A 15,628-nucleotide genomic window follows, 5' to 3' on the forward strand; every position below is an offset into this window, starting at 1 on the left:
GTTCCCTTCAAATAGCAAAAGGAATTTTAGACAGTAAAGAAATTCCCATTGCACCTTTAAAAAACAAGTTGAAAATGACGCTTGCTCATGTCAGATCTGCTCTCTTAAACAAGCATGCTCAGGGCAACTACTGGCCTAACTTGATACTTCTTGACTGTCCTGAAAGAGCATCTTTCCCCATCAATGCCCTTGAAATTAAGCATAGATTAAACAATAAAATGAAGCTTTTACATACAGCAAAGTGTTCTCTTCTCTGTGTCAGCAAAGACTAATTTAACAAATTCATTAACACAGGATTAACACTAAATAAGTTCTTCTTGTTCCAGGTAGGATTGGGTTTCCATTTGTGAACAGGAATGACAGACCTGGATAACTGCAAAGTGGAATTAAGTATTCAGCTATCTCTTCTAATACTCGATGTCCTGTGAGCCCTTACTAAGTACATGTTGACTGACAAATGGAGGGCGAGGAGGGATTTAAAGCATTTGGTTGGCTGACAGAGAAGAGCTACGGCATGAAACTTTTCACCCTGTTTATCTTCTGTGAGACCTATCCAAAAAGCGGGGGCAGCTGGGGAGAAGAAAGGAAAGGTAGGGAAGGATGCCAAGGAAGAGTTCAGAGAAAAAGGAAAGCTTACAAATACAAAGGTGAAAGGAACTCAGATTTCAACAGGCACAACCTAACTGGGATTTAGCTTCAAAATCCGATGCTTATTTTTTGCTTCCCTTTGTTATTTAATTCTCACAAAAACCCCAGTGATAGAAATTAACTTTTTCATACACATGCAGATAAGGAAACATCAGAGAAATCAGCCAACTTTCCTAAGATCATATGGATGACGAACTAACTGTAAAACTGGAATTTTTCAAAGCCCAACCACAACAGATTTTATTCGACTGAAAATTACTGTATCAATAGAAGTCAAAAACAAAAGTTTCCCAAAGCTATAAAAAATTGACATGCTCAAGAATAAAAACAGAATCTGATATTCTACTTAGTTAAATATACTAATACAAATGTACAAACCACTTTTATGTTTTTGTTTTGTTTTGTTCTTGCCAACATTAGGAAGGGCCTGGCATGAGCAAAAGAACAACACAGCCACAGGAATAGAGTGAAATAGAAATAAGATAATTGGGAGAAACTGCACATATATACATTCACAAACATTTACACACAAAGACACAAGCAGGAAGAGAGTAAAAGAGAATTAAACACACAGTGACTATCGTCTTAGAATATTCAAAACTGCAGACAATAACAATCCTTCCTAAAATTTGGAAACACTGTATTTGTCACTCTTAATTCTTCATTTCCAGTGGATTATACGCAAACTTTCCAATTTGGAACATTAAAAAAATAATTCTTTCATTGAATGTCAACTTTAACTTTTGGTCCTTTAACATACTACATTTAAAGCATTGTGAGGCCACCTATAGTTTTATATCTGAAAAGCATAAATGACTTGCTTCTCAAAAATAAATGCACAGGTAACATCAGTTTAAACATAATAATGAATACAGAGAACAAGTTCTAAAGGAGGTAACCTTAATTGAAAATTTTTTAAAAGTCTACTGGAGACAACTACAGTCAATTCTTTTTATTGAGATTATAATAAAAATCTGCAAAGCAGGATAAATGTAATTCAATAATAAGACAAGTGAGATATAATTTCAATTTGGCAACATTAATATACGTTCTACAAATATTTAAAAGTTCATCAACTGAAAAAAATTACTAAATGCAGTATGTGCTAGGCACTGTTCTAGAAACAGGAAATCTGGCAGGGAACAAAGCCAAAAAAATCCCTGATTGCATGGAACTTATTATATGCTAACATAGGACAGGGAGATGACGTAAGATAAATAAAATATATGGCACGTTAGATATTAAAGACTGACAAGAAAAATAAAGCAGGGAGGGCAGAGAGGAAGATGGTATATGTGGTAAGTAGGGATGAAACCAGAGAATTTAAATAGGTGACCAGGAACACTCTGATATTTGAGTAAAGACCCTCTCCATGAGTGTGGGTAAGAACCTGTGACCATGATGGGGTATCACTTCTGTGATTAGATAACTTTGAATGGCAAAAAGGATTTTGCAGATACAATTACATCCCCTAGGTTAGGCATGGTGGCTCACGCCTGTAATCCCAGCAGTTTGGGAGGCTGAGATGGGCGGATCACTTGAGGCCAGGAGTTCGAGACCAGCCTGGCCAACATGGTAAAACCTCGTCTTTACCAAAAATACAAAAATTAGCCAGGCATGGTGGCGCGTGCCTGAGGTCTCAGCTATTTGGCAGGCTGAGGCAGGGGAATAGCTTGAACCCAGGAGGCGGAGGTTGCAGTGAACGAAGATTGCGCCACTGCACTCCAGCATGGGTGACAGAGTGAGAATCTGTCTCAAAAAAACAAAAACAAAAAAACAAAACCAAAACCAAAAAAACAATTACATCCCCTAATCAGTGGATACTGAGTTAATCAAAAGACAGATCATCCTGGATGGGCCTGACCTAATCAGGTAAGCCCTTAAAAGAAGTTAAAAAGCAACAGGAGAGGCTCTACTGCTGGCCCTGAGGAAGAAAGCAATTATGTTGTGAACTGTCTAAGGTGGGGACGGCCTATAAGGACGTCAGTCCCAGAGCTGCAAAGAACTGAATTTGCCCAACAACCTGAGTGAGCTTGGAAAAAGATCTGGATCTCTAGATGATAACTTCAGCTCAGCTGATACCATTATTTCAGCCTGGTGAGATTCTGAGCAGGGTACTCAGATAACCCATAGGCTCACGACACAGAAACTGTGAGATACTGGCTGGGCATGGAGGCTCATAATCCCAGCATTTTGGGAGGCCAAGACGAGCGGATCACTTGAGTCCAGGAGTTCGAGGCCAGACTGGCCAACATGGTGAAACTCTGTCTCTACTAAAAATACAAAAATTAGCCGGGCGTGGTGGTGCAGGCTAATGTGGACTCAGCTATTGGGGAGGCTGAGGCAGGAGAATCCCTTGAACTTGGGAGGCGGAGGCTGTAGTGAGCTGAGATCCCGCCACTGCATTCCAGCCTGGGAAACACAGTGAGACTCGGCCTCACAACAAAAAACAAAAAACAAAAACCTGTGAGACACCTTAGTGTTATTTTTAGTGATTTGAGTCTTCTTTTTTTTTTCTTGGTAGTTTAGCCAATGTTTGTCAATTTTGTTGATCCTTCCAAGGAACCAAATTGTAGTTTCATTGATTTTTTTAAATTCTCGATTTCATTCATTTCTGCTGTAATCTTTGTTCTTGCCTTCCTTCTATGTTTTGGATTTAGTTTGATATTTCTCTAGAGTCTTAAGGTAGAAGGCAATATTACTGATTTGAGATCATTCTTCCTTCTAAATGCAGACATTTGCCAGCTATCAATTTCCCTCTAACCACTGCTTTAGCTGCATTCAATAAGTTTTAGTATATTATATTTTCATTTTCATTCAGCTTAAAGTATTTTCTAGTTTCCCTTGTGATTTCTTTTCTGACCCATTGACAGTTTAAGGAGTGTGTTTTTTAATTTCTACATATTTGTGAATTTCCCATATTTTCTTCTGTTACTGATTTCTAATTTCATTCCATTCTGGTCAGAGAGCATACTTTGTATGTCTTCAGTCCTTTTAAATTTATTGAAACTTGTTTTATGTTTTAACATATGGTCTATTCTAGAGAATATTCCACATACACGTCAGAAGAATATATAATTCTGCTGGATTCTGCTGTTGCTGAGTGGAATGTTCTATAGATACCTGTTAAAGTCTACTTGGTATTTAGTGTTGTTCAAGTTTTCTAATTCTTTTTGCTATTCTGACCAGTCATCAATTATATCCATTAATTAATGTGGAGTGTTGAAGTTTCCAGCCATTACTACTGAATTATATATATTACTCCCTTCCATTCTGACAGTTTTTATTTCACTTATTTTGATGCTGTTAGGTAAATATATGTTTATAACTCACATTTTCTTGATGGATTGAACTTTTTATCATAAAATGTACTACTCTGTCTCTAGTAATTTTTTTTGTCTTAACATCGATTTTATCTGATATTAGTATAGTCATTCTAACTCTCTTACGATTACTAATTGCATAATTTTTTTCTATACTTTTACTTGTAACATATTTGTATCTTTTATTTTAAACTGTTTCTCTTGCAGACAACTTATAGTTAGATCGTAATTTTATCTACCCTTTCACTCTCTCTTTTAGCTGGAGTGTGTGATTTATTTATGTTTAATGTAACCTACTGATAAAGTAGGATTTATTAGTGGCATTTTGCTATTCATTTTCTCTATGTTGTATGTCTTTTTTGTTCCCTTTCCTACATAAAAAAGTGAAAGAGGAATCAAAGTCATCAGCTAATAGTGAAGATGGGAAAGGAGATTTTAGAAGTTTGAGGAGAAAGAAGATGTGAAATGGGTTTTTGGGGGAAAGTAAGCATATTAGAGAAACAGCAGTCTTTCGTTACTATTAAGAATATACCCAGGGAAAAGAAGGAACATACCTGAGATTAGTAGTGATGAATTTAAAAGGAGACTGGTAAGTGTGATTGTGGGATTCCTTCCAATCACACCCATCTGTTCGGGTGTGAGCCTGGGGTATGCTAGAAATATATACCATGGTGCCAGTATGGTAACTTGCATAGAAGTTTTCAATGGACATTTGTTGTACAAAATATTGATTTGATTATGAATAGACTTCTGAACCTTACTGCTTTCCATTCTTTTCAAATAAAATAAATTGGTTTGTTGAAGTTGGATAATCCTCACCTCTCCTTTTTGCACCGATGTAATCCTAGATGTATCTCTATTCGACTTAGCATATTAATTTGTTAGTTGATTTGCTTGTCTGTATTTTTGATTAGACTATAAACTGAATTAGTTTGCCAGGACTGCCTTAGCAAAGTACCACAGACTGGGTGACTTCAACAACAAGAATTTATTTTCTCACAGTTCTGGAAGCTAGAAGTTCAAGATCAAGATGTCAAGAGGGCCTCTCCCCTTAGTGTATAGATGGCCACCTTCTCCATGTGTCTTCGCATGGTCTTCCCTCAGCATGTGCCAGTGTCTCAATTTCCTCTTATAATGACACCAGTTAAATTTAATTAAGGCCCACCCTACTGATCTCATTTTACCTCTTTAAAGACCAAATGCCCTCTTCAAATATAGTCCCATTCTGAGGTACTGGAATTTGGGATTTCAGCAAATGAGTTTTGGGAAGACAATTCAGTTGATAACAGTAACCTTCTTAAGGAAAAAGAGCATGTCTTTGATTTCTGTGCCAGTGATACCTAAGGAAAGCGACACACAAAATACTCAATGAATGTTGCTTATACTCTTGTATTAGATGAGAAACTAGAAAAGTGAGCCCTAGGTCACCTATATGAGTTTAAGAATACTTACATGTGGTACAAAATAATTTTAGAGGGGAGATGAGAATATTTAACTGTTCAACTTGTTTATTATCTATTCTCTTCTTTCTCATTCAAACACTATGAATAAAAGTACATTGCCTTACTCTTCAGTTATGGCAGGTTTACTGAGGGTGTTTTTCTGATTTAATACAGTAATATATATCATTGTGTGTATATTTACTAATCACAAACACACAAACACACACACCCCTGTGCAATAAATTAGAAAGACTGAAGTCAGAGAGAGAAGAAAATAAACATCACATCAAATCCAGTTATCTGGGGATTATAACTCTTAATTTTGGGGTATAGTTCTCTTTTGGTCTTTTTCTAAAGCACACTGGCTATATGTATTGTTTACTATTATATTTCTAAAATCAGTGGGATAAAACAGTGTCTGGTTCATTATAGGACCCTCAATAAATATTTAATGAATTAATGAATGTATTTCAAAATCAAACAGATGGGTTGCAGCCCTGGCTCTACTATTTAACCAGCTTTGTGACTTTGGGCAAATCAATCTAAGTCTCTGTATTCCCATCTGTAAAACAGGCATAAGAATATATCTACTAACAGGAAAAATAAGTCAGTATATGAAAAAGATACTTGCACATGCATGTTTACAGCAGCACAATTCACAACTGCAAAAATATGGAATCAGCCCAAATGCCCACCAATCAATGAATAAAGAAACTGTGGTATATAAATACAATGGAATACTACTCAGCCATAAAAAAGAGTAAATTAATGGCATTCACAGCAACCTGGATGGAACTGGAAACTACTATTCTAAGTGATGTAACTAAGGAATAGAAAACCAAACATCGTATGTTCTCACTCGTAAGTAGGAGCTAAGCTATGAGGAAGCAAAGGCATAAAAATGATACAATGGACTTTGAGGACTCGGGCGGAAAGGATGGGAAGGGGGTGAGGGATAAAAGACTACAAATTAGGTTCAGTGTATACTGCTCAGGCGATGGGTGCACCAAAATCTCACAAATCACCTCTAAAGAACTTACTCATGTAACCAAATACCACCTGTTCCCCAAAAACCTATGGACATAAAAAATTTTTTTAAAAGAATAATGTCAATTCTCTGGAGGTATTTTGGGGATCCAGTAGAATGATACTAATAAAGTTCTTGGAATGGGCCAGTTGCGGTGGCTCATGCCTGTAATCCCAGCACTTTGGGAGGCCGAGGTGGGCGGATCATGAGGTCAGGAGATCGAGACCATCCTGGCTAACACGGTGAAACCCCATCTCTACTAAAAATACAAAAAATTAGCCAGGCATGGTGGCAGCGCCTGTAGTCCCAGCTACTTGGGAGGCTGACGCAGCAGAATCACTTGAACCCGGGAGTTGGAGGTTGCAGTGAGCCAAGATCGCACCACTGTACTCCAGCCTGGGTGTCAGAGGGAGACTCCGTCTCAAAAAAAACAAACGAAACAAAACAAAAGTTCGTGGTATGATACCAATCATGTTCAATATATAGTAGTTATTTTTATTGTTATCAGGCTTAAATACATATCTTGGTGTATAGTTTCTTTACACAAAATTGGAATCATACTTTAGAGTTCCTTATTTCATTTTTGCCATATTAATGTGATACTATAAACATTTCCTATGTAGTGGTAGTGAAAAGCATGAAAAAAATTAAAGTTAGACAAATCTGGGCTCAAATTCAGATTCTATTATTTACTATATATGTAACTTCAAACAAATACATAACTTCTCTGTGCCTCAATTTTCTCAACCTTGAAGTCGAATAATCATAGCAACTGTCTCACAGGGTTGTCATGAAAATTCAGGCAAAATTCTTAGTGCAATATTTGGAATATGCTAAAAACACATTTAACATTAACTATTATCTGAAAATTACATTATATAGATGCTGCACATTTATGTTCTTTCTAATCTTTCACAACAGTAAATAGTGAAATCTTGGTCTCTGCCTTGCTTATGAGTCTTAATCAATGTCTTTAGTTGTTTCCTTAAATACAAGGGCTAATACATTGCCAGGAGGCCTTTTATTTTCAAGTCAAATCTTAATCAGTGGGGATGATAAATAAAACCTATAAATAAAGGGGTGCTCAGAGACTGAAATAAATAGTAAAACAAGCAAAAAATTCTGCATGTTTTTCCTTGGTAAACTGAGATGGTGCTCCTCAGAGCAGGTCTGAAAACCACTGAGCAAAAAACAAATCAATAATGTTAAATTTTTTTTCTCTCACTGGAACAAACAATGGACTGGCTGTATATGGTTTTTCTGGTGATGTACTGTAGGCCAAGACAAAACAATAGTAATGTGGCTATTTAAGCATTCCATATTTAAGAATAAATTCAAGCACTATAAGCCCCTTACTTCTTTCACAAAGATGTCAAGAAGCTGAACATAAATAGTTCAGTTAACTCCATGTAATACAAATGGTCATGTAACACTTAAAGAAATAAGCTAGATTGTTCAAAACCCCATTCTACCAGGGAAACTGAAATATGGTTTTGGCTACAACTGCCTGATTTTCTATGATTCTCTATTATCCTAGCACTCCAACAGTCAATCTATTCACAAGTATGAGTCAAATAAATGATGCTTCTATCATAATTTGACTGAAAATGTCCCATAGCAAACTTAAAGCTTTAACAGAAGTTCCTAAAATGTAACTTCCTATTCATTTGTAGCTAAAGTGATGTCTCCATAATACAATTTAGGCAAAATATCCATAAACTTTTCACAATTCAAATAAACCAAAAAATTTTCAAACTTTAGATCCAAATAAGATTACGGAATTTTAAACTGAATGTGTTCTATAAAGAGACAACCAGTTCAGTTCTAACATTCAGATTGCTGAGGTTTTCTAAAACAATCAACTCTGCTGAAAAAAAAAAAATAAATAAAATACAACATAAAATGTGCTTTAGTTTGCCTTTACATAAAAAAAGGTTTTTGGCAAATTTGAAATATTGAAAAGTAAATATAAAACAAAACAATATAAATTAGTACAAACAATATAAATTATATGGTAGAAAACTCACAATATAAATTATAAATTTAAACTTCTCCAAGCTTGCCAGGGTATAATAGTCTACACTGAAGGTATCAAGCCTGAAACTGCAGCTTGTTTTAAAAACAGGTGTCCAAGAAAATGTCACTTGATCTAAAGCCTTCTTGCTTTGGTAAGTAATAGTGACACTGAGGCCAATAACTAGAATTATGCTTTGACTAGGCCTCTGAACTGACCACAATTGATTCAAGCTGCTTAAGCATTTGAGCACCAGGCAAATGTGCTATGTTAATTACTGTTACATGATCTTGACATGAACTAATCCCCATTCCTATTAACTTCCTTAGTAAATGATGCTTTAATGCTTAACTGATAACAAGTACTGGATAATCCAGAACAATATAACATTTAACAGATGAGGGAGCAATAAGTGATGGCTACTCATGTTAACATAACACATATTTATTTTACACGGCAGGCTGATTGTGCATTAAAATTGCATCCTGGCCTGGCGTTAAATTTAAAACCAAGGCAGGTAGGGGTGGTGAATGTAATTTCTACTTTGATCTTCACATTTTCTCCATACTAAGTTTTTTAGAAGTGCCAGAAGTGGTGATTACATGATATCATGGAATTTGATAACTAGACAACATGAATCAGCAACTGATGTGGTATGACATTTTGTTAACTCACCCAGTAATTACTTGCTTACAATAGCATACAAATAACAGCAGTGACTCCTGTCTCCACAAAGGGTGTTTTTATCCAGAATACAGTATCCCCAAGCATAAGTCTAGGCAACCAAAGTACTATAACTTACAGAAGCCATGTTACAAGTCAGAGTTTGTTTCTATTTTATCGATATTAAACCAAAAATATAACAGCTAAATGCAGGTAGTATTAAAACATTGTTTTCTTTATTAGGATAAAGGAGCAACATACTAGATCTTATATTAGTTTAAATATTTCTATAAGACAGGACCCCATACTAGTACTTTCAGGAAAATGACTAACCAAATTGACATTATGGCCTAAATGATGAATGAATGGGTCTAGAGTCATGTATGATCTATGTAGTTAAATATTTCCTGAATGCCTTCTGTGTGTTGAATACTGCTCTAGACTTTGGAAACCTTTACTGATTTTCCCTTTCTCCCCAAACCCACTATTACCACTACCACGGCTGCTGGCTAATTCTTACTAAGCAGGTACTCACTCTGAAAAATACTATTTAAAGGAAAAATAACAGCTTACAAAATACTGTATTAAGATTCCATTTTTGTAAAATAGTATCTGTCCTTATGTGTGAATGTTTTAAAAGTCTGAAAGAAAATAGTAATAGCGGTTACCTTGGGAGGTGCGATTATGTGCAAACTTTGTTTTTTGTTTTTTGTGTTTCTATGTTTTTTAAATGTCACAATGAACATTGACTACCTTTAAAATAAAACAAAAACTATTCAATTTTGAATGGCATACTGTGTGCTATGTTCTTGACACATATATTATTCAATTAATAGTAGGCTAAAGAGAGGGGTGTTTATATTTGACTCTTAAATGAAGTATTGAGGTTTCCTGACTCCATTTTAAATATTACCTAGAAACATTATGCTATAATTATGTAATAGAAGAGATGAAAATGCAATTAAGTTTTAACCTTATTCAACTTTAGAGAAGTCACTGTTTCAATTATTTCAAAGTAGGATAAATTTTAAAAGAAGAGAGCTTGAGAAATCACTTCAAAGGATGATTTGTTTCTGCCAACAAGGCAACTCATGAAGTGCAACAAGGTCCTTTGGGTGGGATGTCTGCAATCAGCATTGGTGCCTACACTGCCTAACATTCTAAAAGCCCCTTATTCAGAAATACTGAGAGATCCAATAAGGTGCAGTACAGTGCATTCTTAAGATCTCTGAGACTTTTTCTTCTTGTAATTAAGAGACAATAAATAGATTTGGATAAAACATACTTTAAAGAAGCAGGTCATTACCTAATCTAACATTCAAAACATTTATGAACAGGTCTGAAGGTACCTTTCAGTGCTTGTGTACTCAAAAATCCAATCTTCTTTTTCTCTAAGGCTCAAAGTTATTTAATGTCACTAGTTATTTTTCATCTAAATGAATGTCCTCAGTTCTATAATTTGTAGAATAATAAAATTAGGATAAATGACTTTCAGGGTCCCTTTGAGTCTTAAAATGTTATTATTCTCTGAAAGGCCACATTAATCACTTTTTCCTTAGTTCTAATAGGAATTGATAACTGACAACGAATGCAATTAGTACTTTTATTTTCACAGACCTCTGTATTACCTTTCATTAAAATAGATTCTAATGGATAGATATTCATATTTATCTACTCAATAATTAGTACTCTATAGGATTATGGCAAGAAAATTTTCACTAATTACATTACACATATTTCAAAATGCAAAAAAAAAAAAACCAAAAAACCCTAATATTGATATTAAGTACTTTCAAGAAAATTTCAAAAAACAACCAACCTGATGACCTGGTTACAGTGGGCGCACATTGGAGTTCGTTTCCCTGCTGGAATGTGCTCAGCTCTTTGCACTAAAGTGTCCTGGGCACTTGGCTGGGGTTGTCCCAAAGCTGAGCTGGCTGGTGCCACTGATCCTGAGGAAGTGGCGCTGTTTGAGATTCTTCCAGTGGAAGGCACTAGGAGTTAAAACAGAGAATCAGAATGAGAATAAGCCACATATAAACTTTTCCTAACAATCAAATAATAGAAATTATTATTTTAACAATAATCTATTCACTTGCTATTCACTCACTCACATTTACAGTGAGGTTATGAATCAAACACTAGGCTGTGACTATGTAGGTGAATAGGAAAGAAAACCAAAGATTCCAACAAAGTAAAAGAATTATGACAGATATATGCACAGAATGCTTTAAGAAAAGCAGAGTTACCTCTGCATTTTTTTTTTTTTTTTTTTTTTTTGAGACAGAGTTTCGCTCTTGTTGCCCAGGCTGGAGTTCAATGGCACGATCTTGGCTCACCGCATCCTCCGTCTCCTGGGTTTAAGCGATTCTCGTGCCTCAGCCTCCCGAGTAGCTGGGATTACAGGCATGTGCCACCACACCCAGCTAATTTTGTATTTTTAGTAGACACGGGGTTTCTCCATGTTGGTCAGGCTGGTCTTGAACTCCTGACCTCAGGTGACCCATACCTCTGCTTCTATGAGGAGATATAGTTAAGGTAAATATTGAAGGTGAGTTATTTCTAATGATCTAGACATCTCTACTAACCATTAATTAGATTTAATTCCAAATATAGTCATAGATATATTAAAAATCCCAATGTGTTGAAGATAACAAAACCAAAAATTAACTCACTATATTCTCTGTTCCTGGATTCTCTAAGTAGACTGTGCAACCAGTCACCCAGGAATAGAAGGCAGCTACATAAGAAGCATCCTTGGTCCTTCCTCCCTCACATTTGTAGTAATAGGTCCTGCTGCTTTGATATTCCACACTGTTCTTAACTTTGCCTCCTCTTCCCTATTCCTATAATACTGTCTTAATTTAGATCCTCAATGTCACCAACCTCGACCAGCTACCAAAAATGTCTTGTCCTCCTTATATTCATCCTCCCAGCTGCCACCTAAGACTGAAATCTGACCCAATAGCATTTAAGGATCTCCCTATTTGACCCCTGAATGTAGTCTCTGCTTATATGTGCTGCATACAAATGCCCCGTCTCTGCTTGCCCCACAAATTCATCTTAACCGCTCTTTGCCTTTCACTTTATGCTCCAGTAACACTAAACTGCCTCACTTTTTCTTGTGAATGGGTCTGTGTATGCTCAGGCTGTTTTCACCATCAGTAATGGCATTTTCTACCCTTCCTCCTATTTACCTAGTAACCACTACTTCATTGTTTAAGTCTCAGCCCAGAAGTTGACTACTACAAAAACTCTCCCTGAACTACATTTCTCCCCAACCCTTTCCATATAATCTGGATTAAATGTTTCTCTTCTGTGTTCTCATAATTTTCTGCTAATGTCTTTATTACTGTTTCTGCTATATTATTTCTGTGCCTTTCCTTCCCCTAACTAGATAGTATACTCCTTGAGGGCAGAAATTATGTCTTATTCAGCACCCTAGCAACTTAACAGTGCCCGGAGAGAACGAATGAATGAATAAATAAACTGGAATCAATACAGAAGTGAATGAATGAGATAACAGTGAGGATTGAAACCAACACACGGCCTATTAAAATCTAGTGGAAGAGAAAAGGTGCACATGAAAGTAGCCTAAAAGGAACAGCTTTTAAGAAAAGCATACAAATAATACAAATTAAGAGTATATTTATACAGATGAATGTATTTACATAAATATACATATATATGTAAAAACACATTGACAGTATATTAAAGTGTAGTTGGAATTGGGAAAGATTAATTAGGATAATTGATATGATAATTCTCCCTCACTAGAATAAAGCCTGTTTGCAATAATGTGCAATTACAGATCCAGAAACCCAGCGTTTATAGACACTTCACACATCTTCTACAGTGCGTTGCCTGGCACTTGATCTATGAAACGGCACTTTCAGGCCAGGGAGCTCTACTATTGCCCATGTTTCAAGTAAGTCAACTGGACTAGGAACACGCTTCCATTCTCTTAGACCCACACTTTCTCTTATAGAAATGGGGAAGAAAAGTGTTGTAATATTCACTTAGTACACTACTTTCTTTCTTGTTACCTAATTTGCCAAAACAGCCCAACTCTTACCTCTGTGCATCTTTAATTTCTATATCCAGGCCTGATTTCTTCTGGAGCACCAAATACATATTCTCAAGGGCATTTTCAACTCTAACACCAGTTATTATCTTTAAATTCAAGACATGTAAAATATATTTCTTCTTCTTGTACATACGACCAGCTCTTGCCAAGAACTCCTTGGATGCTTGCATTCTCCCACTCACGCAGGCACAGAACTCGGCCTCCTATGTCCCCAAGGGTTACTCCCTAGACTCTAACAACTGTTTCATAGAAAATGTTTCTTTCTCAGGTCTGTCCTTCCTTTCTAATTCAAACCCATCCTCTATCTTTTGAATTCTGGTCTTGAATTCCTCAAATCTGGACTATTGCAAGTCTCCTAACCACTCTCTGCGGCCAGCCTCCTCTTCTACCTATTCTGCTAGATTATTTTTCCAAAAACACTACTCTGATCATATGTTCCTGCTTCTAAAATAAAGCCTCTGTAACTCATTACAAACTATATGTAGTCCTGAAAGTCGAGTCCCTCAATGAGCCCACTCTAATCTTCTGTAAAACCTTGTCCTTGCTGTTTCCCCACATATCACTGCCATCATCTTTAGACTAAATTAGAGTTATTTAATATCTAACTTGTGCAATTATTTAATCCTATTTGAAGGCACTCGTATTTATTTATTTATTTATTTTGAGACGGAGTCTCGCCCTGTCGCCCAGTCTGGAGTGCAACGGTATGATCTCTGCTCACTGCAAGCTCTGCCTCCAGGGTACAAACGATTCTCCTGCCTCAGCCTCCCAAGTAGCTGGGATTACAGGCGCCTGCCACCACGCTGGGCTAATTTTTGTATTTTTAGTAGAAATGGGGTTTCACCATGTTGGCCAGGCTGGTCTTGAACTCCTGACCTCGTGATCTGCCCGTCTCAGTCTCCCAAAGTGCTAGGACCACAGGCATGAGCCTGGTCTTGAAGGTACTATTCTTAAATCCTTACAATAGCCGTATGATTTTGGTATTAGTACTACTTTTTAAATTTATGAGGAATCTGAGGCAAAGAGAAGTTTAAAAATCTGCCCAAAGTCACATAGCAAGTAAAAGTCTTGAACTTGGGCTGTCTGGCTCCAGAGTCTGCTCTTAAACTATGCTATAGCTTATTCACTATCCCTTGAACATGCCACACCAGACATTGCCTCTGTGACCCTCAGCCAAGGAAGTGTCCCTTTTTCTACTGCTACTCATAGTTTTCCCATTCTGTAAGGCCCACAGAAGTTTCATTTTCTTCTCCCAAGTCTTCTCTGACCACCCCAGCTAGAAGTAACACCCCTCACATGTATAATTTATCAGCTATTTATCAATATCCTGTCAATATCTTTTCCTCCCTAAGTTAATTATTAATTATTTAAAAATGAGTACAAACTTTATATACTTCTTTATATCCAAGCCAAAAATTACCTTACAAATAAATGATGAAATTAAATGAAAAAATGAATATTCCCAATCTCTTTCTTTTTTTTTTTTTTTTGCCTTTTTAAAGAAGACTATAGAGATGGATACTTTAAAAATATGGATTAAGTTCAGGATTTCAAAGAATGGGAAAGTAACCAATTGGAAAATCTGAAAATCGGACCTCAAAGAAAGCTAAACTCTTTCATCTACCACATGCCTTTATTTTATCACACTATCTATGCATAAGCTCTAAAGTACTAAGTCACTGAGATACTATTAGCAATAAAAGAGTGTGGTAATTCTCCATCAGTCATTGTAAAATGGGACATAATCCATCTGGCCCATGCCTCAAGGAGAAGGTATATGGGGAACTAACTTATTTAGCATGAGAAGCCATTCTTAAACGTGAAACATGTGACTGTATCTCACACACACATAAAAAGGCTCTAAGCTCTACCACTATTCCTTTCTTGGGAAGAAAAGCCTTGCTTTCTGTTACTGCCCCATTTTAACCACTTTGGATATGAAACAAATTCTCACACCTCCATTTGTTTCTGCGTTGCTAGCACATTGGCCCGCACACAAAGCTACACAAGCTCTATTAATTACCAAGTCCTGAACATTTCCAAGGCACAGTTATTTCCTGTATGAATAAAGTGATGTTTCATTTCTTCAGACTGAATTTCTCACCGCTCTAGCACAGGAATGGGCAACCTTTGAGCAGTCAAGTGCCAGCCTCCTAGTCTCTGCTCACTTGGCTTATGGGGAAGAGGGAAGTGTAACAGGGTGAGGTCTTGGGAGAGGGGAAGCACCATAAATGAGCCCTGCTTCCATTATAATTTTGTAGAGAACTACACTACCATACAAAGAAAACCAGTCTTCCATGGGTAGTACATTGGCCTCTAAAATGCTCCAAATGCATTGAACCCATTGCAAAAACCATCTACTTCTATGTAGAAAAAAAAAAAAAATACACCTCTTTAGAGATAGCTTAAGGATGACAATCTACT

At 36.4% G+C, this 15,628-nt stretch overlaps 1 protein-coding gene across 17 annotated transcripts in view; it reads right to left on the reverse strand.

The window, feature by feature from the left end:
* The window catches only part of LOC105479611 (PDZ and LIM domain 5), a 217,707-nt gene that overhangs the window by 15,982 nt on the left and 186,097 nt on the right, over positions 1–15,628 (reverse strand). For all 17 annotated transcript variants that reach the window (XM_071093301.1, XM_011737639.3, XM_011737638.3 and 14 more), the window contains one exon: positions 10,937–11,111. In XM_071093301.1, coding sequence (XP_070949402.1) covers positions 10,937–11,111 — 175 coding nt within the window. The remainder of the gene's footprint in view (positions 1–10,936; positions 11,112–15,628) is intronic.

This window comes from Macaca nemestrina, chromosome 3 (genome assembly GCF_043159975.1).
Source record: "Macaca nemestrina isolate mMacNem1 chromosome 3, mMacNem.hap1, whole genome shotgun sequence".
In the NCBI taxonomy this organism is placed as follows: domain Eukaryota; kingdom Metazoa; phylum Chordata; class Mammalia; order Primates; family Cercopithecidae; genus Macaca; species Macaca nemestrina.